This window comes from Dromiciops gliroides, chromosome 2 (genome assembly GCF_019393635.1).
Source record: "Dromiciops gliroides isolate mDroGli1 chromosome 2, mDroGli1.pri, whole genome shotgun sequence".
Lineage (NCBI taxonomy): Eukaryota > Metazoa > Chordata > Mammalia > Microbiotheria > Microbiotheriidae > Dromiciops > Dromiciops gliroides.
In genome coordinates, this window is record NC_057862.1 from 409,465,045 (window position 1) to 409,492,743 (window position 27,699).

At 37.8% G+C, this 27,699-nt stretch overlaps 1 protein-coding gene across 2 annotated transcripts in view; it reads left to right on the forward strand.

Annotated features, from left to right (window-relative positions):
* The window catches only part of ITFG1 (integrin alpha FG-GAP repeat containing 1), a 266,663-nt gene that overhangs the window by 174,264 nt on the left and 64,700 nt on the right, over positions 1-27,699 (forward strand). For both annotated transcript variants that reach the window (XM_043984576.1, XM_043984577.1), the window contains one exon: positions 14,727-14,770. In XM_043984576.1, coding sequence (XP_043840511.1) covers positions 14,727-14,770 — 44 coding nt within the window. The remainder of the gene's footprint in view (positions 1-14,726; positions 14,771-27,699) is intronic.

The window sequence follows — 27,699 nt, forward strand, 5'->3', positions numbered from 1 at the left end:
GTGACCCTGGGTAAGTTACTAATAGTCTCAGTGCTCTAAACCAGAGGTATCAAACACACAGACCACATGCGGCCTACAACACTCAAGTGTGGCCCAAACCAGATGAAATTGTAATTGGGAAAATTTAACAAAATAAATACAAATACAATAAAACATAGATAATATTAATTTGTGGGTTTCTAAGTCATCATACAGCCCACAGGGACACTTAAGGATCCCTGGTTAGTGGCCCCCATTTTTAATTGAGTTTGACACCACTGACCTAGACAGCTCTCTAAGTTGTAGGATACAAATAAACACACAGAAATTAATAGTGTTTCCACAGGATACTAACAAAAACAAAAAAATAATAATGGGGAGGGCAGCTACATGGCACAGTGGATAAAGCACTAGCCTGGGAGTCAGGAGGACCTGAGTTCAAATCCGGCCTCAGATTGACACTTACCAGCTGTGTGACCCTGGGCAAGTCACTTAACCTTCATTGCCCTGAAAAAAAATAGTAATAATAGAAATTCCATTCAGACCAATTACAAAATAAATAAATTGACTAATTAACACACAAACAAGATTTATGTAAACGCAACTATAAGCTACCCTATATAAATAAGGGAGAGACAATTAGGGAGACATTCAAGGTTATGGATATGGCCCATGCCAATTTAACCAAAAATTTTTCAGATCTAGTACAATGCCCATTACATTACAAAGAGGATACTTTTTTTACCTAGATATAATAATAAAATAATTTAGAAGAAGAAAAGGTCAAAAATTTCAAGGGAAAAAAAAGTATGAATGAAGGGGACATAGAACCATAAGACCTCAACCTGTGTTATAAAGCAGTAGTCATCAACACTATTTGCTGCTGGTTAAAAAGAAAAGTAAATTCATGAAACTCTCCAGAAAAGCAAGAAACAAAATGAATACAAAACAGTAGCCCATGTAAGAACATATATTACTACGGAACTTTTCCTACTGAATTCTTTCATTCCATTGGGCATTTGCATAGGTTTTTAGTTAATATTTTTGAAGCAAAAATAATATACAAGTTATTAGTGGTGAACTTTGGAATAATTTCATCATATATTTGATATACCTTCCTGATCTGGGGTTGGAACATATCAAGGAATTGGGGACTATTAAAGTTTAAACTGGTCTACTAGTTAAAGGACCGACATACCTTGAGAAGTAAGGGAGATAAGCCCATTAGGCGTGGCTGCTGCCTGGTCGGTGCCAGGGGACAGAGATAACTCTATAAGTCAGTACCACCACCCCTCACTCAAGCTTTCTGCACCTCTAAGCGGAATTTTCCATAGTCAGGTGGTCACCCAATGTGTCCGTCCACCTACCATCCATCCTCTATAAAAGCTTTGGCCTTTCTTCTATTCAAGAAGATAGGTATCTCAGAGAACCATGTACTCTGTACCACCTCCCCTTGAGGTAGTCTTTGACCTCCCTCTTCATTCCCTTCTCTAGCCCCTAAATAAAAGATTATTTTATTCTAATTGAATTGTGTGTGAGAGGATGTAATTCTTTAAAGAGGAATAACTAAGGACCCCCACCACCTGTTTCCCCCATGACACTTCCAGTGATAAATTTAAAAACGAAGAATGTCATTTAATGGCTTTCATAAGAATAGTATATCATACATGTAAAGCCTCTTTTTGCAGAGAAGGAAACTGAGCACCAGAAAAGTGAAGTGCCCTTGCCCAAGGTCGTAGGGATCCTACAGAAGAGTGGCATTTAAACCCTGAATACTCTGACTTAGACCTGGTGCTCTTTAAGTTTTATAGCTGCGCAGTAGAAAGAATATTCACAGTATTACCGAAAAAGAACAAAGCATGTTTTGCAGAAGTATGATGATATGTGTTTGTCTACAACTTCTGCAAACACTGCCTAATTTATGAAAGTACCCCAGAAAGCTTGGGAAAAGCAATTCAGATGGATGACTGAATTTCCAAGGAGGAGCTGTATGTGTGATTTTCCAACAGCTTGAATTCATTTACCAGCATTCAGCAACTTTTGCCTTCAAACTAAGGAGAGTTTCATTATCCAACATGCAGCCACATGTTTTTCGGCATCAAATAAGTGATAGTGGGGGGGGGGGGATTGTCATTAGTAGCAATACCTTACAGCATGACAAGCAAAGAGATTCTAGACTAAGGGTCTTTTCTTCAGTTTCCTTTAAGAACATACTAACATTCTCTTTTTCATGAGTCTTAATACCTAATTACTTATGGAGTAACTGAAAACTGAAATCAGCTTGAACAAATGCAGTTGTGATTCCTGCTAATTAATAGTGGCCACATGTATTTTTAAGTTCACATCTGATCCAACACTTTTTTTTTTTGTGGTTTTGTGAAAGAAAAGTTCAGAAAAGGAGAAGGTAATGGAAGCTCATTATATTGGCTCTCACATAAGCATCAGAGAGACCATTATTTGCTGTGGAATTTAAGAAATTTCACTTGTAAATATCATGAGAAAATTCTGGATGTGAGACTTGAAAGAATATAAGTGTAATCTTTATTAATAATAACAATCCTTTATATTTGTGTGGTGCTTTGTAGTTTTCAAAGCTCTTTCTCATCCATTCCCTCATTTTATCCTCTCAACAATCTGATAGAATTGTCTAGTAGGAAATAATAGCCCTCCTAACTTTTAAATAGACTTATTTAGCAGCAAGGAGACAATTGTCAAATACAAGACAAAAATACATGCAATCCAATAACAATTGTTGTCAGTGTAACAAATCCATATTCCTTTCTCTTTTCCCCCACAGTGAGGCTTGTCCTAGATCTTGATCACAACACAGAGAACCAGGTGAGGGTCTTTCCATGTTAGAGAAGCAGTGACCCCTCTCTCTCCAATTGCTTTAAACCCAGTGCTCTAAGCTATTAGCAGGGGTGCTATGCTGTTATCCTGACAGGGTATACATGACTTAAGGCACGTCTATTTTATGTCTCACTGCCTTCTCATTCTCTGACTCTTTTCTCCCCAACTTGGCTTCATAACCTTGTTTTCCTCCTCCCACATAGTTAAATTATCACTATGTCCATCACCCTCAGGCTACTTATCAATAAGCCCACCACAGATAAATAGATACTATAGTCTAGTGGTGTCAGACTCAACTAGAAACAAAATCTTGTAGCCTATTGACTTAGAAAATTACAATGGCATTACCTGTGTTCTGTGTGTGTGTGTGTGTGTGTGTGTGTGTGTGTGTGTGTGTGTATGTGTATTTTTTAAATCAGGTTCATCCTACTTGGGAGTTTTGAAATACTCCTCAGTCTGTGATTTTAACATCTCTGCTATAATCTCTATTTTACAATTTTTTAAAAATCAAACACAGAAAAATTAACTTACCCTGAATTACAGTAAGAGGAGAGCCAAGAGTAAAACCCAGGTTTCTAGACTCTTGGTGTAGTAGTCTTTCCATATACTATATATGATTTTTTAAAAAACCCAACTACATGGTAAAGTTGTATTATACCTTTAAAATCATATGATATAACATTTTATAAGAAAAATTAGTCCTATTTAATAATAGCAAGACATTCTTTGAAGGAGTATATCACAAATCTTTTGGTCAAGTAAATTCTATACAATACTTGGAGTTTAATTACAACTTGAAAAAAGACAGAAAAAGAAAGACTCTTGGGCAACTTCTCAGTGGAGCTCCTTCCTTGGCTCTTTTTGTATTATGATCCATCCTTTTGCACGGTACCTGAAAGCAAAAAAGACAGGGAACAATTGTTTGCATTTTTATCTTGTGTTTATTCATTCATGTTATATAAATTTCACCAGTATACTAAAGGTCTAGCAGCTATCTGTTACATTCAGGATATTTGGCATTAAGACATCCGTGTTGGTTTGTTTGTTTACTAGGCACCATATATAATTAATAGAAAAATATATGATTGGAAATGAATAATAAATAATAATATGCAGAACAGCAGGGATCTGCAACAATTTAGAAGATAGTAACCTGGTTTATGTAGCAAAAAGATGTTTCTTGTATATTATCTTTGACAGTCCTTGTGTATAACATAGACTATTATCATAGAATCATAGCATTTGAAAATATTTCTTCTATATATTTGTGATCAAGAGTATTCCCTTCATTGGTACATAGCACTATCCATCAGTGCCCTTTCCATTCTGTATTGCCCTTCTCCGTGTCTGCTCAGAAATTCTTCATAAAGAGTCTACCCACTGTGATTTGGGTCATCCTCTAGATGCCAGAATATTTTTGGAAAAAATTATGAATTTCATATTCCATTAACCATGTTTTTATCCTATTTATTCAGAGATAACCTCTCTGCTTCATATAGCTCCAGGCATAATGTCAGTGCAAATTAAGCATTTTAATTACAATTTTGTTTTACTTAATTCTGTAAATGACTCATCCTCTGGAATAAATTATATTTTATGCATTTCATTAATATTTTGTAAATAAAATATTTTCCAAGAAGAGACAAACTACCAGAAAATAGTACTTGACTAGGAAGTCATAAGACCTGAGTTATACTTTATTGTATAAAGCAGTCAATCAGCAAACATTTATTAAATGCTTGGTGTGCCTAGGCACTATGCTAAGTACAAGGAAAAGCAAAAACAGGGTCCTTACTCTTAAGGAAATCACATTCTAATTGGGAAGACATATACAAACAACTATTTCCACATGTGACTAATTCACTCTGTAACCTTAGGCAAGTTAACTTCTCCCCTCCGGGCCACAGTTTTCTCAGCTGTATGATGACAGTGCCAGACGTACTGTGACTGTGAAAGCTCCCAGGATATTGGCAACTACTTTTCTAATAAACTGCCTAACGGATGTTATATAAATGCTGAATGGCAAAGCTGTATTAGAATTTCTGCCTCGGAGTGGACAAAGATAGCTACTTTTAGAACACTGTTAAAATTTGAAATCTCAGAGCATGCCTATGAATCAGTTTCATCTTTCCATGGCTGTGCTGTTCAAGAAATGAAGCTTAAAAGATGTGGGGTTTGGCAGGGGTTAGCTGGTGCTTCAGCCAGCGGTACTTATTGTGAGCCCTAAATTGCTCACTATAGAAGGATATAAAAGAAATTGTCCCCCTCCCCATGAATCTCAGAATTAAAGTCAAATTTAATTAGGAAAGAAGGGAATTATGACCTGTTTCTATAATGTTTCCAGGCCTTTCACAACCCATATCCCTACTGAGTCTCTATGGAACATTGGGTTCTTTATGTAGTTCACACACATGCACACACATGCACACACACACACACACAGAGTATGGTTCTTTACATAAACTCATAAACATGTATATAGAAAATGTATATTTTTCCTAAACTGTTGCACAGTGTTTGAGAGTGGGCTTTAAATAGAGTAGTAATAAAACACCTTTGATGATTTTAATAGAGTATTCTTTTTTCTGTATAAAATACAGTCAGTGTAGCATATATGAAATTCTGATCCTAATATCACCTGGGAAATTATATTTCTACATTTATTTAATAGAATACTGACACCTCAGTTATTCATATCCTTGACATTATAAAGTTTTTAAATTGTAATTTAGGGTTGACATTTGAAGGGAAGCTATCACAATCTACCCTTCCACTCACTTTCCCCAGTCATCAAAAAGAAACTTTTAGGAGGGGGAGGTCATAGAAGACAGAAGGAGAGATATTGCATCCTTATTTCCCAGGTACTTAGTAGCCCTCTCTCCACTCACTCTGAATTAGGCTTTGATCACCTCTCATCTGCATCTTAATTACTTGGTCTCCATGCTTGTCCTCTCTCCTCATTCCAATCTAGTTTTCACAAAGCTGCCAATATAAAATTGCTACAGCACAAATTTGACCAGGTATGTCCCTGCCCTACTCAAAGACATTCCACTTGTAGGATAAAATAGAAATTCCTCAGCCTAGTATTTAAGGCTTTCCACAGTTGAACGCCTACCTACCCACCCAAATTTATCTCATACTACAACCCTTCATTAACTCGACATTTCAGCTAAATTGGATTATTAGCCATTCCCTGAACCTGACAAGTTAGGAGGGCTATGGGTTCCCACTAGACAATCCCATCAGATTGTTGGGAGAATTAGATCAAGGAATGAGTGAGAAAGAACTTTGAAAACTATAAATCCCTACACAAATATAAAGGAAGATTATTATTAAAAATAAAGGGTACGGGGGCAGCTAGATGGCGCAGTGGTTAAAGCGCTGGCCCTGGATTCAGGAGGACCTGAGTTCAAATCCAGCCTCAGACACTTAACACTTACTAGCTGTGTGACCCTGGGCAAGTCACTTAACCCCCATTGCCCCGCAAAAAATAAAATAAAATAAACAATAAAGGGTACACTGAAGGCATTTAATAAGTGTTAGGTTGAACTGAATTGAATCAAATGACACATTCTTGAGATCATCCAAAATCTATGGATAGTTAGTGTTGCCCATAAGTCTAGAGAAGGAAACAACACCAGAAAAAGGGGTCAATTTGCTGAAGGCTATGCAGTTAGTAGCAGAATTATGATTAAAATCAGGATCTCCTGACTCCCACTCTCACATAGTTTGGATATACTACGCATCACATCATAGAGATCTTCCCACTGTATATAGACTCTCTGAGTCCTTCCCAAGGAGAGCAGTCCTGAAACATCTCATAGATTATCCAATTTCCATATTTTTAAACTGCATGAAAATACTGTCATCAGGTAATTTCATGATTATTCAAAATGAATTGGTTGCCTTTTTATAATATAGCATCTGAATTTCTCCATTTCTAATCCTAGTTTTACTTAAATTTCATTAACATTAAATGAGATTAAACATCCATCTATCTTTGTTGCAGTGGGAAAAACCTTTGTTCACCTGCAAGCTGCCTCTTCTTTGTAATATATTTTACTGACACATCTTATTTAAATGTTGAAGTTAATTGATGATAACTATCTTTTAAAAAACAAGGGTTATGTTAATGCTAAATAAGAGACCAAGTTCCAACTCAGTTTGTCCAGGGTTTTTAATGGCACATGAGTTCTTTGGGATCATGTAGGCATCCAGTATAGATGCTTCTTTTTTTTTTTTTTTTTTTAGTGAGGCAATTGGGGTTAAGTGACTTGCCCAAGGTCACACAGCTAGTAAGTGTTAAGTGTCTGAGGCCGGATTTGAACTCAGGTAGTCCTGAATCCAGGGCCAGTGCAGTATAGACTCTTCTAAAGTATTAATAGTACTCATCCAGTATAGACTCTTCTAAAGTATTAATAGTACTACCAGTGGTATGAACAAATGAGTTCACCCATGGAATTATCTTATTAAATCTGGCTCATGTTCTTCTACATCTTCAAATAAATATTGTTTGTGACAGATGATCGAAAGCAACATGAAGCTTCTCTTGCTGGCCATGTAGCCCTGCTGTGTGTGTAATTAACCTTTATATATGTAGGATTCCCATTAGAATGAAAGTAGCTGAGCTTGTGTTTCTTAGCTGGTGTTGATATGGAATAGACTTCTTAGGTTTTTCATTCCTTTAGTATTCACAAACTTCTAGAAACCATTGAAAGACTTTTTAAAACGAATATGTTACCACTGAAAAACATGTTATCAAAAAGGAATTTGATGCCTATCTTCTAACAAATATAATAATCAAACATCTTTTATTAGTCACTTGCCATGTGCCAGATTCCAGGGATACAGATATTAAAAAAACTAAGTAATCCCTACTCAAAGAGCTATCAGAGTTTAGTGGACTTCTGTTATATTCAATTCAATGTATTTCACAACTACATTAATACAGTTTAACTTTTCCTTTGTAGTGACTTTTTATGGCTAATTCTTGTTTTTGTTTTTTCGAGGCAGTGGGGGTTAAGTGACTTGCCCAGGGTCACACAGCTAGTAAGTGTCAAGTGTCTGAGGCCGGATTTGAACTCAGGTACTCCTGAATCCAGGGCTGGTGCTTTATCCACTGCACCACCTAACTGCCCAATGCCACCTAGCTGCCCTATGGCTAATTCTTAATAGATAACTCTAGTAGAAATGCTGTTTTGCCCTTGGGGTTTCAGGTCAGTTCAGCAAATGTATAAAGGCACCAGGAACACAAAAATAGTTCCTTCCTCAAGGAGTTTATGATCTACTAGAGAAATGTAATTTGCATATACACAGGCAAGCAAATATAAAGTAATTAGAGAAAGGAGAGAATACTGCCAACTGGGGGAACATGGAAGGCAACGCCAAAGAGGTGACACCTAAGGTCTGAAACCTCCAGTAATTTCTGACAAAGTTATAAAAGCTGAGTCAGCAGAATATCTGCAGACTTGCATTGCACTCAGCTTAATATTTATTCACAACTGTATACAATACAATTTAGTTGGGATTTTTTTGTAGTGACTTCTTTTTTATGTGTGATCTCCTGAGATGTTTATTTTTGTAATAATATTTTATTTTCCCCCAGTTACATATAGAGACAATTAACATTCTTTTTTTAAAAAATTCTGAGTTCCAATTTTTTTTCTCTCCCTCACCACTCCCGTCTCTGAAACAGCAAGCAATTTGATATAGGTAATAAATACATGTTCAATCATTCAAAAACATATTACCATACTAGCCATGTTGTGAAAGAAGACAGACCCAAAGAGAAAAAAAAATGTGAAAAAAATACAGAAAGTGAAAAATAGTATGTTTTGATTTGCATTCAGACTCCATCAGTTCTTAACCTGGAGATGGATAGCATTTTTCATCATGGAATCTTAGATCATTAGGAAGTGAGCATTGCTGATAATAGCTAAGTCATTCAAAACTGATTATCATATAGTATTGCTGTTACTGTGTGCAACATTCTCCTGGTTCTGCTCACTTCATTCAGTATCGGTTCATGTAAGTCTTTCCAGGTTTTTCTGAAGTCCACCTCCTCATCATTTCTTATAGCACAGTAATATTCCATTACAATCATATACCACAGCTTGGTCAACCATTCCCCAATTGATGGTTATCCCCTCAATTTCTAATTCTTTGCCACTACAAAAAAAAAAGCTGCTATAAATATTTTTGTACAAATATGACCTTGGATTTCTAAGACCAATAAAAACATTTTTTTTTAACTGGGAGATGAAAGACTTGAGAGAAAGTAAGGCTTAAAGAGCTTGAAGTGGGAGGGAGGACATTCCACCGACAAAGTATAACCTGAATTCAAAAAAACAGCTCAATTGACATAAATTTATTCTTAAAGGGAAGTAATACAAAATAAGGCTAAAAAGGTCAGTTAAAGCCAAATTTTAGAGGTCTTTAAATGCCAGTTTGAGGTATTTGTGTTTTATTATAGAGAAAAAAAGAAGTTAATGAAGACTATTGAGCAGAGGATTGATGTGTTTTAGACATGATTTAACAGTTATGTGGAGGATGGGTTGGAGAGGGGAGAGACTGGAGGCAGGACATTATGGTAGTCTAAGGAAGAGATGATAAGGGTTTGAACTAGGATGGTGGCCATGTGAATTGGGAGAAGGGTAACATGTGAAAGAGGTTGCAGAAATAAAATTGATAGGATTTGGCAGTTGATTAAATAAGGAGGTGTGAGAAAGAGAAGAATCAAAGGTGTTACTTGGATCCTGAGATGACTAGAATGGATAGGCTTGGGGAGAAAGATGAGTTCCATTTTTCACATGATTAATTGGAGGTGAAACTGGGATTTCGGGTGAAAATGTCGCTCAGTTAATTGACAATCCACACTGAAATTCTGGAAAGAGCTTAGGGTTAGATATATAGAGTTGGGAATTATCTGCATATCATCAATAATTGAGTACACAGGAATCAATGAGACTGATGAGAGAGAAACAGTAGAGAGGGGGAAAGAAGACTCAATACAGAGCCCTAGGAGCCACCCTCAATAGGGTACAGAAAAGGAATAATGACCTAGAAAAGGACCCGAAAGAGGAAAAGTCCAACTATTAAGAGGAAAACCAGTAGAAAACAGCATCATAGAATCAAAAGGAGGGTATAGCAGATAGTTTCAAAAGTTACATAAAGGTCAAGGAGGATGAGGCCTAAGAAAAGGCCATAAGATGAGGAAATTAAATTTCTTCAGGTGAGGAGAGACTTGAGGCTGGGACAATAATTAGGAAGCTATTACAATAGCAGCTGATAAAGACCGAAACTAGGGTAGTGGTTATATAAGTAGAAAGAAGGGGTATGATAAAAGAAACTGGGGAGTAGAACTGACAGATTTGAGCAACTGATTGTATATGTGGCCTGGGAGAAATCAAAGGTGACACTAAGGTTGTAAAAGTTTGAGTAACTGGGAAAATGGTGTTGCCTTCAACAATAATAGGAGAGTTTGGGGGCAGCTAGGTGGTGCAGTGGATAGAGCACTGGCCCTGGATTCAGGAGGACCTGAGTTCAAATCCAGCCTCAGACACTTGACACTTACTAGCTGTGTGACCCTGGGCAAGTCACTTAACCCTCATTACCCTGCCAAAAAAAAAACTACTAATAATAATAATAGGGGAGTTTGAAAAATTAGTGGATTTGGGGCAGAAAAGATAATGTGATGTTACTTGTGATACAGATTACAATTCACCTATGCCCGCTCATCAGGATCACACACTCTGAAATGAGGTGGGGCTCTTACCCACCAGTCACTGCTCCCAAGTTCACAGCCCACTCTTCTTGCCATAGCCACCAGATGAGGGTAGGAGGTCTGGGCAGAATCTTCTTGATGGCAGCTGCTCAAGCAAATGGTTAATTTAGGTTATATCTACCCTAAGAGGCTAACACTGGGCTCAGAATCATGAAGCTTGGGAGCTTGCACAGTAGAAAGAGAATGAAATGGTACGATATGATGTGGGCATGTATAGGTGTGTTGTTGAAGTTAAGTCCATGATCCTATAATTCTTTTTTTTTTTTTTTTGGTGAGGCAATTGGGGTTAAGTGACTTGCCCAGGGTCACACAGCTAGTAAGCATCAAGTGTCTGAGACCAGATTTGAACTCAGGTCCTCCCGAATCCAGGGCTGGTGCTCTATCCACTGTGCCACCTAGCTGCCCCGATCCTATAATTCTTTAGGGTCTGTCTATGAACCCTGCCTCTGACAATACTGCCATCCCCACTTTATGGTTCTCATCACTATTAGATAGATACATACATACATACATATACATTTATACATATATACACACACATACACACACACACACTGACTGACTTGCTAAATAGACTATCCATACAACTACTTATAATAATCTGGAAAACAGTTATTCTTCATCTGCTTAATTTTTCCTGTGGATTTCTAGGGACAAACTCTTTTAAGTGCTTATTTAGCAGCCTGTGCAAAGTTCAAGGGATTGATATTATTAGTATAATACTGTCTACAAAAAGGAACATCTGGAGGACCTGTTTTACCCTTGTTACAATCTACAAAGAATCCAGACTGCAAGCCACCCAAATAGCAATGGAGAAAATCATGGTGAGAGCAAATAGATTGCTAATGATAAGCTGCTGTGTAACAAGAATAAGGATATCCTACATGTTATAATGGCCCCATATAATTTTTTGTTTGTTTGTTTGTTTTTGCGGGGCAATGGGGGTTAAGTGACTTGCCCAGGGTCACACAGCTAGTAAGTGTCAAGTGTCTGAGGCCGGATTTGAACTCAGGTACTCCTGAATCCAGGGCCGGTACTTTATCCACTGTGCTATCTAGCCGCCCTCGGCCCCATATAATTTTAAGGGTCCTAAAGGAAGATTGCAAGCGTGTTGGGTGGAATTCCTGTGAAGGGTTTCTGAGAGCACAAGAATTGCCCAGGATGAGAAGGTGTGGATGGTTTATAATCTGCCCTTACCCACCTCAGTGAGATCCTAGATCCATTAAAATCTAGCATCATGAGACTTTGTATTTACAAACCTTTTCTAATTATGCTCCATGAGGTACACAATAACCTCTAGCTATTTAAAAACAACACATTCTCTTCCATTTTACTGCTAAGAAAAGTAAAGCCCAGGACACAGAAGGTGCTAGTACCAAAGCCAGAATGTCAGTTTTGCTCATTTTTTCTCAATGCTGCCATGTTTATGCAGGAGCAGTCTATCCCCCAGTGCTGACTAAAACACATTTGTTTTCTCTTCTTGCATGATTTCAGTATTCTCTGTGGTAACCCAGGAGATTTAGGGAAGTGGATTAGTCCTTCATCACCTGTTAAAGTAACTGCGTGAATGTCACTGAAAAGGGCAAGCACTTTTATAGTTGAGACATTCATTTGAGAACAGGTTAACCTTTATGATAATAACATATTTAGGGGTTCTGACCTAATTCTTAATTAAATAACATTCTCAATTAAACAGAGTTCTCAGGCTGACATTGACTTGATGTTTCAGGAACAGGTGGTTCTTTTTGGAATTTTTTTCTAAAGTCTAGAACCAGGTAAAATAATCTTCAGTGCTCCATTTATATTCTGTGGGCAGTTTTTCTTTTACCACAAACATATTGATTTGAAAGCACTTTATAGCTAGAGCTGATTTCATTAAATAAATTCGGTGGGGAAAGAAAACAAAGCTCTAAGTGGCTAAGTATCTTAGTATTGTGATCGTGTTACTTTTATAAGGCAGGACTTAGCAGTAAATATTTTGGATTGTGTCTAAATTGTTGCTATAGAGGTTCTCATATTCTTGGAATTATTTTAGTAAGTTGGTACTAATCCAATGATTTATAATTTTTCATATATCTTTTAAGTAATAAAGTTAGGATAATTTTTTCACTAGTGCCTCTGACGATGACAATTAAGAGACTCCAAAGGAAATTTCATGGTCAGGTACTTTAGGGAGAAATTTAGCATATAAATAATGCTTGCTCACATCTTGAATTATCATGCTAGCTGCTGCTGCCCTCTCTTAGGGCTCTCTTTTTCATTCCTCCATTCAATACATATTATTAACTATCTACCATGGTACCTTGCACATCTCTTTTTTTATTTTCCTGGCAATGTGGGAAGCTCCCAGGAACTCATCTGAACCCAAAGTCTTAGTTGCCTGGAGCACTAAAAGGTTAAGTGACACCCCCAGGTCACACAACTAGAACATGCCCAAAATAAGATTTACACCTAGGCCTTCCAGAGGCCAAAGCAGGACCTCTATGCATTCATCCATCCTGCATCTCAACTTGCACATGGTATGTGCTTAACAAACATAAGTTCTTTACAAATAAATTATTTGATCCTCACAACAATCCTGGGAGTGAGGGGCTATTATATCCCCATTTTACAGTTGAAGAAACTGACCCAGAATCACACAGCTAGTAAATGTCTGTAGTTGGATTTGAACTGAACTTAGTTCTTTCTGACTCCAGGTCCAGCACTCTTTGCATTTTGCATTAAAATGAGGCCCAGTTATATACATCGCATGATAATAATTTGGACAATAGGTTTTCTCTTAGGTTCTTGGGCAGGAAAGTGACATAATGAAATAGATGTCATAGGGAAGTGCACCCATTGAAAGGAATAAGTATACACCAAGGGTAGTCTAAAGGCAGAGACCCAGTTACTAACCTTATACAGTAATGTGGTTTGCCTATGAAGAATACTCAGTGTAGGGTGTTAGCAACATTAGTGGAGATCCCCAGGTTGGTCTTCCTGACTCCAAGGCTCGCTCTCCATTATGTGATCCTAATAGATACTCTACAGTTCTGACTTCATAATTCTGCTCTTTGCTTATACAGAATCCAGATCAGATTTGGGAACTTATCATTAAACCATTTTTATCATTATACTTTGGTCATGTGCATTAGGAAGTGAGCATTTAACCTATGGATGGTTATGTTAATCCATTAGCAAACTCATTAACAAAAAACAAAGAAGTCAGATAAGTCTCTTTTTAAAAGAAACTTTACTTAATGAGTATCATTCTGCTAAGAATTAATAATAGAACAATTTGTATGCTGTCTAAGTATAGTTTTTCAGAGTTTTCCCATTGACAAATGTTTTCCTTGATAGTTATTCATTCACTAAACATTTATTTAGTGTTCAGCACCTTTGAAGCATCTGATGTCTTCATCCTGGAAGGTATTACTATATCAGAGAGAACAATAATGATCTAATTGATTGAACCTAATATTTAATATATTAAAACTGCATATATCTTTTAGAGGCCAAGTATTTTATTTTGGGTTGGGTGGGATAGAGTTGGTGATGATATAAATGAAAAGAAAGTAAGGTATGATGTCATATATTATATTTTTATGTTTGCATATATAATGCTAATTTTCTCTTTAATGTTTTTATAATTGTATTATGAGTAATAATTAGTCAAAGATGTATATAATATTTGACCATCTTAAGGATTAGTATAAAATTTCATATGAGATATAAAAAGCTCAATGTTCTCTTTGCTATTTTTGGTATATATTTTCACTTGTTTGCATTTATCATCTCCCTGAAAGAGTCTCAACTAAAATTAGGCTAATCAATTGAAAAACAGAAAAAGTCAGTAAATGTCATATAATATAATATTGCAATGATTAATTGTATTACCTACAGATTTTGCAAAGTAACATCAGCTTGGGCAAGTCAATGAAAACCTTTGAAATATCAGTCTCAGGTGGGCAACAGCAATTTCACCTGCTCAGATCCAAAGGAACTAGATTTATTTCTGTTCATGATTGGGAATCACTATAGTACATTTGTGGATTTTAAAGAAAAAAATAGAACAGATTATAAACATAGGCTTATTATAACAATAATAATAGCCTTTTAAAAATTTTTTCAACAGTTCTCAGTGGTCTCTGTTCTAATGACTGTCCTCGTAAGATAACAGTAAGTAAAATCAACTATCATTTGTAAATATTAGTGTGAAAATGTTGTCTAGAATAGCTCATTTATATAGTAATTTAAGATTTGCAAAGTGCTTTTCATATCTTATCTCATTTTGCCCTCCCACAGCAATTAAGTATCAGAGGCAGGTTTTGAGCCATAGTTTCCCTGCCTCTAGATCCAGCATACATCCACTGTTCTTCCTAGAGATGATTTAAGTTTTCCCTGGTACCTAAAAATATTCTGCCTAATAAATAAATCGTTTTCTTTTTCTACATCAGAAATATCAGAATTGGAGTGAATAACCAGAATGTGTTCATTTCCTTAATTATTTAGTAACATTTTAATTTGTGTCCCAGGAACCAAAAGAAAGGGCCATGTACACTCTTTGTACACAGAAAAAAAATTTTCCAGTAAACAGATACTATTGTAGCATAATTAGACTACCTGTGGAAAGGTGCCCAGAACATTGTCTTCATGATATGTAAAGTTTATTGGTGGTTTTACATTTAACTGGGTTCTCCTATCATTGGATCCCAGATATAGAGCTGTCAGGGACCTTTGATCAGGCAGGTGCCTATTTGCCAAAAAAAGAAAATTGGGCCCGGAGAGAAGCGATAAGTCCAAGTTCACACAAATGCCCAATTTGAGCCCAGGTCTTCAGGCTCCAAATCTAACATGTTTTCCATTCTGCCCAGACTCTTTGTTCTTTTTTCTGCTGAATTTTATCCAGTTTTCTACTCATTAGCACATCCATCAAAAGACCAACAAAGAAAAGGAGTACAATCCAACCAGTTGCCTTGGCTACTCATCCTCACAAATGAGTTCACGATGAGGAAGTCTGTAGCTCTCAAACAACTGTATTGAGGGTTTTTCTCCTCTTCTTCATCTATTTCCCTTTTTTCCTATGTCTCCTTATCTATTTGCATATATAAAGTATTTCTCCCTTATGCAGACGAGCCTCCAAATAAACCTGAATACTCTCTTGAAATCATTTTGAAAGTCACATCAGTAAAGTCCAATTTGCAAAGCTGCTCCTAGATTGATTACTCTGACAGTTTAGTTCCCTCAGGCTTCTCAGCAGTTGATACATTTGCCTCCCATTTATCCATTTATGACTTTCTTTGAGGTTCAGATCGTGTTGAACTGCCCTTCACATTTTTCATTTTCCCTCCCCAAAGATATCATAGATCACAACTAGAGTGACAGCCTCAAAGGTGGGAAATGCACAACATACTTCCCCAGTGTTCTGTCCATCAAATACATGCCCAGTTTTGAAAATTATTTACATCCTGAGAGTTTGCCTTCTTCATATTGATTTTGACTTCAGAGTAATTCCATCATGCTACAAAGTGTCATCACACTAAGTAAGACCCTGAATAGTAACTCCACAAACCCCTCAAAAAACTGGTGTACTACAAATTTTTTTATTACTGGGCTTAGTTAATAAGGTAACTATTCTTTTTTATTTTTGCTTTTTACAATATATTTAATATTTTTTCCCAATTATATATAGGAATAATTTTTAACATTCATTTCTTTTTTTAATTTTGAGTTAAAGATTCTCTTACTCCCTTCCCTCCTCATTGAGAAGGCAAGCAATTTGATATAGGTTATATATATGTAGTCATGCAAAACATATTTCATTATTAGTCATGTTGTGGCAGAAAACATACAGAAAAGAAAATAAAAGTATATAACTTCAGGGGGCAGCTAGGTGACACAGTGGATAAAGCACCAACCCTGGATTCAGGAGGACCTGAGTTCAAAAATCCATCCTCAGACACTTGATGCTTGCTGTGTGACCCTGGGCAAGTCACTTAACCCTCTTTGCCCTCCCCCCCAAAAAGAGTATATACTTCAATCTGCATTCAGATTCCATCTGTTGTTTCTCTGGAGATGGAAAGCATTTTTTATCACAAGTCCTTCAGAATTGTCTTGGATCATTGTGTTGCTGAGAATAGTTAAGTCATTCACAGTTGATCATCATACAATATTACTGTTACTATGTAAATTGTTCTCCTGATTCTGCTCATTTCACTTTGCATCAGTTCATGTAAGTCTTCCCAGGATTTTCTGAGAGTATCTTGCTTATTTTATGTTACAGTAGTATTCCAACACAATCATATACCATAGCTTGTTCAGCCATTCAGTCATGGACATCCCCTCAATTTTCATTTCTTTGCCACCATAAAAAGAGCTGCTGTAAATATTTCTGTACATATAGATCCTTTTTCTTTTTTTTTTCTTTTTCTTTTTTTTTTTTGCAGGGCAATGAGGGTTAAGTGACTTGCCCAGGGTCACACAGCTAGTAAGTGTCAAGTGTCTGAGACTGGATTTGAACTCAGGTCCTCCTGAATCCAAGCCTGGTGCTTTATCCACTGCGCCACCTAGCTGCCCCCCCTTTTTCTTCTTTTAATCTCTTTTTTTTTCATCTCATACTTAGCAGTGGTATTGTTGGGTCAAATGGTATGCATGGTTTTATAGCCCTTTGGGCATATTTCCAAACTGCTCTCCAAAATGATTGAATTAGTTCACAATTCTGCCAGTTGTGCGTTAGTGGCTCAATTTTCCCATATCTCCTCCAACATTTGTCATTTTCCTTTTCTGACATATTAGCCAATCTGATAGTTGTGGGGTGGTACCTCAGAATTGTTTTAATCACATTTCTCTAAGTAATAGTTATTTAGAGTATTTTTTCATATAGGTATAAAGAGATTTGATTACTTCATTTTTAAAACTGTTCATATTGGGCAGCTGGATGGTGCGGTGGATAGAGCACTGGCCCTGGATTCAGGAGAACCTGAGTTCAAATCCCGCCTCAGACATTTGACATTTACTAGCTGTGTGACCCTGGGAAGTCACTTAACCCCAATTGCCTCACCAAAAAAAAAAAATTTTTAATTTAAAAAAAACTCTTCATATCCTTTGACCATTTAACATCTGGGGAATGCCTCTAATTTTTATAAATTTGACTCAGTTCCCTATATATTTGAGAAGTGAGGCCTTTGTCAAAGAAACTTGCTGTGAAAAAAATTTTTTCACAGTTATGATTACTTTGCATTTCCCTTCATCCTATTTTCCCCCTTTTATCCTACTCTCCTTTCACCCTGTCCATCCTCAAAAATGACTTACTTTTGACTACCACTTCCCCCAATCTGCCTTCCCTTCTATCATCTCCTTTCTCTTATCCCTTCTCTCCCTCCTGTCATTTTCCTGTAGAGTAAGATAGATTTCTATACCTAACTGAGTATGTATATTATTCCCTCTTTGAACCAATTCTCACCAGAATAAAAGTTCAAGCATTTCCCCTGCCCAACCTCTTCCATCTTCCCCTCCAATGTAAAAGTTCTTTTGTGCTTGTTTTATGTGAGATCCTTTACCTCATTCTACCTCTTCCTTTAACTTTCTCCCAGTACATACCTCATGCTTATCCCTTAATTTTATTTTTTTAGATATATCATCTCATCATATTCACCTCATACTTGTACACTCTGTTTATAACTGACCTAATAATGAGAAAGGTCTTGGGAATTATAGGTACCATCTTCCCATATAGAAATGTAAACAGTTTTACCTTATTGAATCCCTTATTTTTTTTCTCTTTCCTGTTTACCTTTTTTATGCTTCTTTTGTATCTTGTATTTGAAAGTCACATTTTATATTCAGCCCTGGTCTTTTCATCAGGAATCCTTGAAAGTCCTCTATTTCATTGACTATCCATGTTTTCCCCTGAAAGATTATACTCAGTTTTGTTGGGTAGGTGATTTTTGGTTGTAAACCTAGCTCCTTTGACCTCCAGAATAGCGTACTCCAAACCCTCTAATCCTTTAAGATAGAAACTGTTAAATCTTATGTTTTCCTGACTGTGACTCAATGATATTTGAACTTTCTTTCTGGCTGCTAACAGTATTTTCTCCTTGATCTGAGAGCTCTGGAATTTGGTTATAATATTCCTGGGAGTTTTCATTTGAGGGTATTTTTCAGGAGGTGATCAGTGAATTCTTTGCATTTCTATTTTACCCTCTGGTTCTAGAATATCAGGGCTATTTTCCTTGATAATTTCTTGAAAAATGATTTTAATCATGGTAGTCCAATAATTCTTAAATTATCTCTCCTGGATCTATTTTCCAAGTCTGTGGTTTTTCCAGTGAGATATTTCACATCTTCTATTTTTTCATTCTTTTTATTTTATTTCATTGTTTCTTGATGTCATCACAAAGTCATTTGCTTCCACTTGTCTCTTTTTCCATTTGGCCAATTCTGATTTTTTTAGGGGTTATTTTCTTCAGTATTTTTTGTGTCTCCTTTACCAAGATGTTGACTCTTTTTTAATAATTTTTTGGCATCACTTTCATTTTTCTTATCAAGTTCTCCTCTACCTCTCTTGCTTGATTTTTTTTTTTTTTGCGGGGTAATGGGGGTTAAGTGACTTGCCCAGGGTCACAAAGCTAGTAAGTGTCAAGTGTCTGAGGCCGGATTTGAACTCAGGTACTCCTGAATCCAGGGCCAGTGCTTTAACCACTTCGCCATCTAGCTGCCCCCTCTTGCTTGATTTTTAAAAACCATTTTGAGCTTTTCCATGGCCTAAGAATAATTTACATTTTTCTTTGAGACTTCGGATATAGGAGTTTTGATTTTGATATCTTCTTCTGAGTTTATGTTTTGATTCTTCCTGTCACCATAATGACTTTCTATAGTCAGGAACTCTTCCTGCTGTTTGCTTACTTGACCAATCTGTTTCTTGTCTTATAACTCTTACAACTATTGTCTTAAAACTTATAACTAAAATGGAATTCTGCTTCCAGACTGGATGGGGCATTGTCTGAAGTGTCAGGTTTTTTGTGTAATTGGTTTCAGAACTAGTTCTGGGGGTCGGTAAGTTTTCAGTTCTTCCAATGTGGTATGGTTTAGGGAAAGATATGTTTACTACTCTCCTAGCCTGTGTTCTGAGCACCCACAATTACTCTCTTCTGCTGTGGTAAAATAATGGAATTTGGCAGGCGCCCAGGGGTCCGACTTGATTGACTTAGTAGTGTTTGAATTGTGTGTGAATGAGAAACTACTAAGTACCCACTTAAGATGATTATATTTTTAGTCATCTAGTTTAAACTTGGCCAATCCTGAGAAGGAGTGTCTTCAGAGGCTGTGGACATCAACAGGGAACCAGTCTCAGCCATACTACTTGAAGTACCTCCCCTTTGGGGGAGGGAGAAAAAAAGTAGAAAAGGGGACCCCAACAGGAAGTAGCACACACTTTCTCTCTCTCTCTAGCCTTGGAGAGGACTAGAGACTAGCTGCTGACTCCCATAGAAATTATGGACCCCTGGTGACAAGTTAAATCCAGCCCTTGAATTAGCTGAGCTGGAAGCGAGGTTGAGGAGTGTATAGAGTTAGAGTCAGAGTTAGGGGGATTATCCATTTTCCATTTTCCCTATTCCCTTGTCCTTGACTTTATTAATTTCACCTTTGCTGTATATTTTATTCCCATTAATAAAACCTTATTCATTTGTGGAAAAGAGGCTGTTAAGCTCCTTTCTTATTGGCCTGGGAGAAATTACTAAAAAGGCAGTTCAGAGGGGAGGAAGTTTTGGACCTAGAGGTCCCTCATTATTTTCTGAACCCCAATATTACAGCAAGCAACCCAACTAATTCTCCCCATATTAAATTTGGCCCCTACACTGCCCTGGAACTGTGACCAGCATCCCTGCTTCCCTGTGCCCACAAGCTGTGATGTGGTAGTGTTCTTCCTTCCCCTGGGGCTGCAATACAGATTCACATGTGGGCAAAACAACAAAATCCTACACCCATCGCCATTAAAGGGAACCCTGTTATCTCCTCTTGACCAATTATTTGACCCCCCTTACTGTCTGTGTTCTGAGAGCTTCAAAAGCTGCTACTGCTAAATCAGTTGCCCATAGGCCTACTTCTGGTTTGCTGAAGTTCAGCCTGTGCCTGTGTTCCACTCTCACACTCGTGTGACCAGTTTTTCCTTCCAACCTTCTAAGTTGTCTTGGGCTTGAAAATTGTTTCACCCCATCCTATACTTTTATGGGCTTTGCCACTCCAGAATTCATTTTGGGTCATTACTTAAAGCTGTTTGGAAGGGAATTTGAGAGATCTCAGGCAAGTTCTTTTCTCTGCCATCTTGGCTCCATTCCTAAGTTAACTCTTGTACTGACACTATGCCATAAGTCAGTCTCACTATACCTTGGGAAAATCTAGGATCCTCTCCCTAGGATTTTACATTGTTCCATAATGGGCTGAGATTGGTAAATTAAGTACCACACCATTCTTCCTCAAACAGGTGTTTAGTATGTGTCCCATCCTGTTTAGTATTACTGGTTACTGTACTATCCCCTCTACAATGGACACAACTTATGCATGTGATAGTTGGGCTTGTCATGTTTCCAAAAATAAGATTCTCTGTACAGCTCAAAGCCCTTCTCTTGCTTATGATGATCACACATCATTGTGCTGAATTACAGTAAAGAGGAAAACAGTGACTTAGACATTCTCTTCTATCTGCCCTTTACATCTTTTTGGTTTCCTTGGTCTGAAGGAAAAGCATATTGAGGTATAAAGAGAAAAATACACATAGAATGACTAGGGAATTAATTGTTTGGAGAAATAATCATGTATTCTTCCTCATAGTCTACAAGGGCATACTGGATAAAAACTAAAGCAATAGAATAGAGGTGGGACACAAGAGTTATGTGGTGACCCTGTATAGAACTTAGGGTGCTGAAAGTGCTGTTCACAACAATGCAGACCTTCAAAGAGTAAACCCCTTCATGAGCAGCACCCAAAGGTATTGGAGGAGAAGCACACCATTTTTGTAGTGAGGTCCATTTTTAGATTTATTGATAGCTTTAGGCTAGGTTGTAGCACTTTTCATTGTTATTGTACAGGTCACAGGTGCCAAAGATAGAATGTAAAATTATTTTGAGTGGTGTGCAGGTCCTCTTTGGTGTCCTTTGGATTGGTGGGACCCATTTGCCTGTCAGTATTGGCACAGCATGGACCCCAATGCAGGGGATCTGAGAGGGTCATAGGACATAAGAGCTGACTTTTAAACAGTACTTTTATGGTTCCCAGAGGGATTTGTCATCTCATTTGGCCAGACTAGTGGGAAGGATGGCATCACTCCTGGCCCTTGGAATCAAGGATGCCTTCCAGCACAGGGAATGAGGAAGGAGGGAAAATTAAGGGGCTCCAGGGCCTACCAAAGAAAGAAGAAAAGAGCCCAGTGTCCAAGAATATAAACCCTGAATAGCTGAGAGAGGAGCCACACTAGTATAGGGACCAAGGGAGTAAGAGTTCCCATGGCTGCCAGATTAGTAAGCATGAAAAGCAGTACCTAATTATGATGAACAGTGGACAAGGAAGGAGAGGTTGAGTTACCTCTGGCATGCACCAGTTTCAGTCCGAAACATAGACTATGCCATGATTGATCTAGGAGGCCCTGACCTTGAAGAAGGCTACCAATCAGTCAGCAAGTATTTATGAGGCACCTATGTTTCAAGTATTGTGCCACTGCCTACAAACCAAAACAGAGTCCTTGGGCCTGCTTTCCATTATCCACAGGCTCCTATATGCAGTGTGGGGACCCAGAAACATTAATATGGCAGTGCTGGGATAACAAGCACAGGCTTGGGGCAGCTAGGTGGCACAGTGGATAAAGCAATGGCCCTGTATTGAGGAGTACCTGAGTTCAAATCCAGCCTCAGACACTTGACACTTACTAGCTGTGTGACCTTGGACAAGTGCCTTAACCTTCATTGCCCTCCAAAAAAAAAAAAAAGCACAGGCTTAGGCAGGATGAAACAAAAGTTGCTAAAAGTCGGTAATGGGGAGCAGAATTAAGTATTCTGATCACATATGCTGAAAACCAAATTCAGATCAACAGGCTTGTTCTTAGAGCTAGAAAGGACCTCAGAAATCTCCTACAGTAGTATAACAATACTTCCCTGCAGCTTCTTTATCGATGAGGAAACCTCAACTGGAGGAGGTGAAGTGACTTGTCCAGAGTCACACAGATGGCCCAGAGAAGATCAGAGCTTGAAGCCAAATCAATCATCTGCTGATCCATTGTCCTTGCCAATACACCACACTCCCTCAATGTTCTGCATTGACTTATTTTTTGTTTTTGTTTTAATATTTTATTTTTCCCCAGTTACATGTAAAGACAATTTTTAACATTCATTTTTTAAAATTCTGAGTTCCAAATGTTCTCTCTCCCTCACTCACCACTCCTCTCCCTGAGACAGTAAGCAATTTGATATAGGTTATATGTGTTCAATAATCTGCAGTTAATTCTGAATAAAAATAGGACAGACTCACACAATCCCAGTCCAAATAGTAGCTGAAAAGGAACTTCTTCAGAAGACGCCTGACAAGTACTCCTCCAGCTCTTACCTAAAGACTATGACAATTACAATTTAATGTGTGGGGCAGCTAGGGGGCGCAGTGGATAGAGCACCAGCCCTGGAGTCAGGAGTACCTGAGTTCAAATCCAGCCTCAGACTCTTAACACGTACTAGCTGTGTGACCCTGGGCAAGTCACTTAACCCCAATTGCCTCACTAAAAAAAAAAAAAAAAAGAAAAAGAAAAAACAAATCTAATGTGTGGTCGCCTTATTCCTGTCCCTAGTGTAGGCAAAACTAGCTGGGCTTTACATATAAATTAGAAGCTTTAGCATCAGTTTTTTGGGCATTAAGCCTTTATTGAAGAGTAAAGAGAGAACATGTGGAGTTCAGAAAGTTAAGAAACCTATCTACCCTAGAGGAGAGATAAGAGTTCAGCCTGGCCTGGTTCTTCTCCCAAGTCCTCCACCACGAAGTTGTCTGAGAGACCACTGAGAAAGGAAGATCTTCCTGAGTCCCCAGGAGAGGCAGTGCTTATATACTGCTTCGAGCTAATTGGCTATCATCACCCAAATCCATTGGTACACTGGACTTGAGGGTGGTCTCGTGTTGAGGTTAGCTGAGAACAGTACCTTCTTCAGAGTGAGTCAGGTGTGGCTTCAATTGAATTAACTTTAAGTGGGTTAATCAGTGAAGTCATTCACTCTCAGTCAATCCAATCAGTCCAAATCAATCTAGGGCCTTTGGACATTGGCAAAAGTCCATTATTTTCTTACAAGACCACAAGTGACAGGGACAGGGGAAGTCCATTCAAGGTTGGAGAGTTATAATGTTTAAGGAGTTTCTTCTCACACTAAGATTAAAATTGCCTCTCTGCAACTTCTACCCATTGCTCTTAGTTCTGCCCTCTGGAGCCAAGCAAAACACACCTGATTCTTCTTTCCTATGATAGCACTCCAAATACTTGAGTATTTGGTCCCACCTAAGTCTTCTTACCTCCATGCTAAATGCCCTCACTTCTCTGTGCTTATCTTGAAGAAATGAAATAAATGGTCTTGAGGCCTTCTGCCTCCCCTGGACGTCATTCAACTTATCATTATCCATCCTAAAATGGATACCTACTGCTGAACACAACATTCCAGATGTCATGTGATCAGGACTGAGCACAACAGAACTGTCCATCTTCCTGGTCCCAAGGCCTTTCTCAATGCAGTCCACCATCACATTATCTTTCTTAGCTGCCAGTCACACACTCTGTTGATTCTTGCTGAACTTAGATTCCACCAAAATTTCCAGACCTCTTTTCAAATGAATTCATAACAAGACACAGCTTTGCCATGTCATATTTTTGAGCTTGAATTTTTTTCACCCAAATATAAGATTACAGGTATTATGCCTTTCAAATGTTATGAGATTCAGCCTAATCATCTACCCTGTCCAGATCTTTTAAAATTCTGATTCTGCCATTCATTGTTTTAGCTAGTCTATCCAGCTTTGCACCATCTGCAAATCTTATAAACATGACATTTTTGTCATTAATAAAAATGTTAAAGAGAACAAGGCCAAGCACATGTCACTGGGGTGCTTAACTGGAAACCTCTTTCCAAGTTGACACTGTACTGTTAATGATTACCATTTCAGCGACTAACCAATTCTAAATCCTGTACCAGCAAGCCCACATCTCTCAGACTTTTTTTTTTTTTTAGACTTTTTTTATCAGTATTGTATTGTCTTTACTTTGCAAACTGCTTTGCTAAATTCTAGGTAACTATCTACAAAATTCCCCTGATAGACCAATCCACTGTCAGGAAAGGAAATGAAGCTTTTCCAATGTTCTGAACATGGCTGTGAATTATGCTGGCTCTTTGTGGTCACTGCTTTCATTTCTAGATGTTCTCAAACCATCTCTTGAATAATACAGTCTAGAATTTTTCAGCAATCTAAATCAAACTCATTGGTCTGTAATTTAAGGACTTCACTCTGTTTCCTTTTTGGCAAATCAGCACATCTCCCTCTCTCCAGTCCTGTGGCATCTCCCCATTCACCACAATCTTTCAAAGAAAACTGACAATACCTTGGCAATGCTATACCTCTTCTATTCTATGGAATGACATTCTTTTGTCATTCTTTTTCTGCTCTCTAGCCAGTGGTGTCAAACTCAAAAAGAAACTATCCCGGGGGCAGCTAGATGGCACAGTGGTAAAGCGCTGGCCCTGGATTCAGGAGTACCTGGGTTCAAATCCGGCCTCAGACACTTGAGACTTACTAGCTGTGTGACCCTGGGCAAGTCACTTAACCCTCATTGCCCAGCAAAAAAAAAAAAAAAAGAAACTATCCCTTAGAAAACCACAAATTAATATTATCTATGTTATATTGTATTTTATTTATTTTGTTAAACATTTCCCAGTTATATTTTAATCTTGTTGAGGTCACTCTCCTCTGCTATATTGCCAGGCTGCCATTCATAATGTGGAGTCACATGTAACTTTACTGTTAAGTCTTCATAGCCCTTAAACTTGAATGACCACTGGATAGCCTTAGGTGTTGGGCTTTTTATAGAATTTGCCTCACCTGCAAGTTAAAATTTGCCAATGATTTTTATTGTTTTTTTCTTATGCCAAAATATCCATGGTAAGGTATTTTTTTTCTATAGCTTCCCAGTGTGTTCTAATTGCCTATATGCCTGTCAAGGCAATCTGGCTCCTGCAGAAACACTGACAAGGCCTTGCCGCTCTGAGGTCATGTGTTGGCTATCTGCCAGACAGTCTGAAAGTTTGCCCTTTAAAAAAAAAAAGGTCAGTTGTTTTGTTTCATCATTAGGAATGAAAAAATAAGGATCAATTCTAATGTTATAATGTTATATGGGCCATGCCTTTCTACTGTTCACCTTATCAAATGATGGCACACTTGGAGTTCACACTCTTCGGATCTGCACAAAGGAAAATCAAATTAAATGGCTGCAGATCTGTTAAACAGTTCACCTCAGCTAAGTTTTTGTCTGATTTCTCTAGTTCTTCCAGGCTGCAGTTAGCACACTCCTTTTCATTTGCCTTGCTACCAGAAATATTACTATTTTTACTGTATCGTTCACTAATATCTTCTGGAAAGGATACCAAGTGTTTCAAAGTAAAACGTTTTCAAAAAACAAAGTATATCAGTTTAGTTTTCACAATTACAAATATTTTCATAAAACATGAACTCGTTAGCATGTCTTTCTTTCTAGAGTTCAGTATTCCCTATAAAAATTGGTTGATCGTTAAACATTTATTAAATACCTACAAGTCAAGCACTGTGCTAGGCCTTGGAGATTAAAAAACAAAAATGAAATGGCTCCTTCCTTCACTGAGTTTAAATTCTAGCAAGGGAAACAAAACATACATGTATAAGTAAATTTAAAATATGTGCAAAGTAAATGCCAGGTAGTTTTTGTGGGGAACCACTGGCAGTGGCACAACAGGAAATGACTGATGTAGGAGGTTGTAACTGAGTTGAGTTTTGAAGAAAGTTAGGGAATCTGAGAGATAATGAGGAGGAGGAAGAGAACTCCAGGCATGAGGGACAAACTGTACAAAGGCATGGATGTGGGAGATGGAATGTCTTGTGTAGGAAACAACAAATAAGCCAGTTTGGTTGGATCATAGAGTCCATGAAGGGACAGGAGAGTGGGGGGTGAGTGAGTGTGTGTCCTTAACTGCCACACCAGGGAATGTTTTTGATCCCAGAACAACAGTTCCTAATCTGGGGTCTGTGTAATTGTTTTTATTTTTGTTTTAAATACCTTGATGACTGTTTCTCAGTGTATTTGGTTTCCTTTGTAATCCTATGTATTTTATGCATTTTAAAAAAACATTATTCTGAGTAGGGTCCCATTGACTTCATTCAGGCTGTCAAAGGAGTTCATGGAACAAACAAGATTAAGAACCCATGTCCTACAAGCAATAGGGAACCACCAGAATCTATAGAGTAGGAGGGTAACATAGTCATAACATTGCTTATGGAATATCAGTTTAGCAGATGTGTTCAGGATGAATAGGAATACATTCTACAACACAGAGAGAGGAGAAACTTGAAGCAGTAGTCCAGGTGAGAGGTGATAGGGACCGAAGCTAGGGTAGTGGCCATTAGGGAAGAGGAAGAGAATAGATTCAGATGATGTTGTGAAGGTAGAATAAACCAGACCTAGGGGGCAGCTAGGTGGCATAGTGGATAAAGCACTGACCCTGGATTCAGGAGGACCTTAGTTCAAATCCAGCCTCAGACACTTGACACTTAATAGCCGTGTGATCTTGGGCAAATCACTTAACCCTGATTGCCCTGCAAAACAAAAAAACAGAATTAACCAGAATTAGCAACTTGATTGGAAGAGAGGTCAAGAATGATTCAAAGGAAGATAAGAGATGATGATGCTCTAAACAGATGATAAGAGATGAGGGTACTCTAAACAGCAACAGGAAAAGTAGAAAGAAGAGTTCTGGTGGGTTTTTTGTTTGTTTTTTTTTCTTTGGTTTTGTGAGGCAATTGGGGTTAAGTGACTTGCCCAGGGTCACACAGCTAGTAAGTGTCAA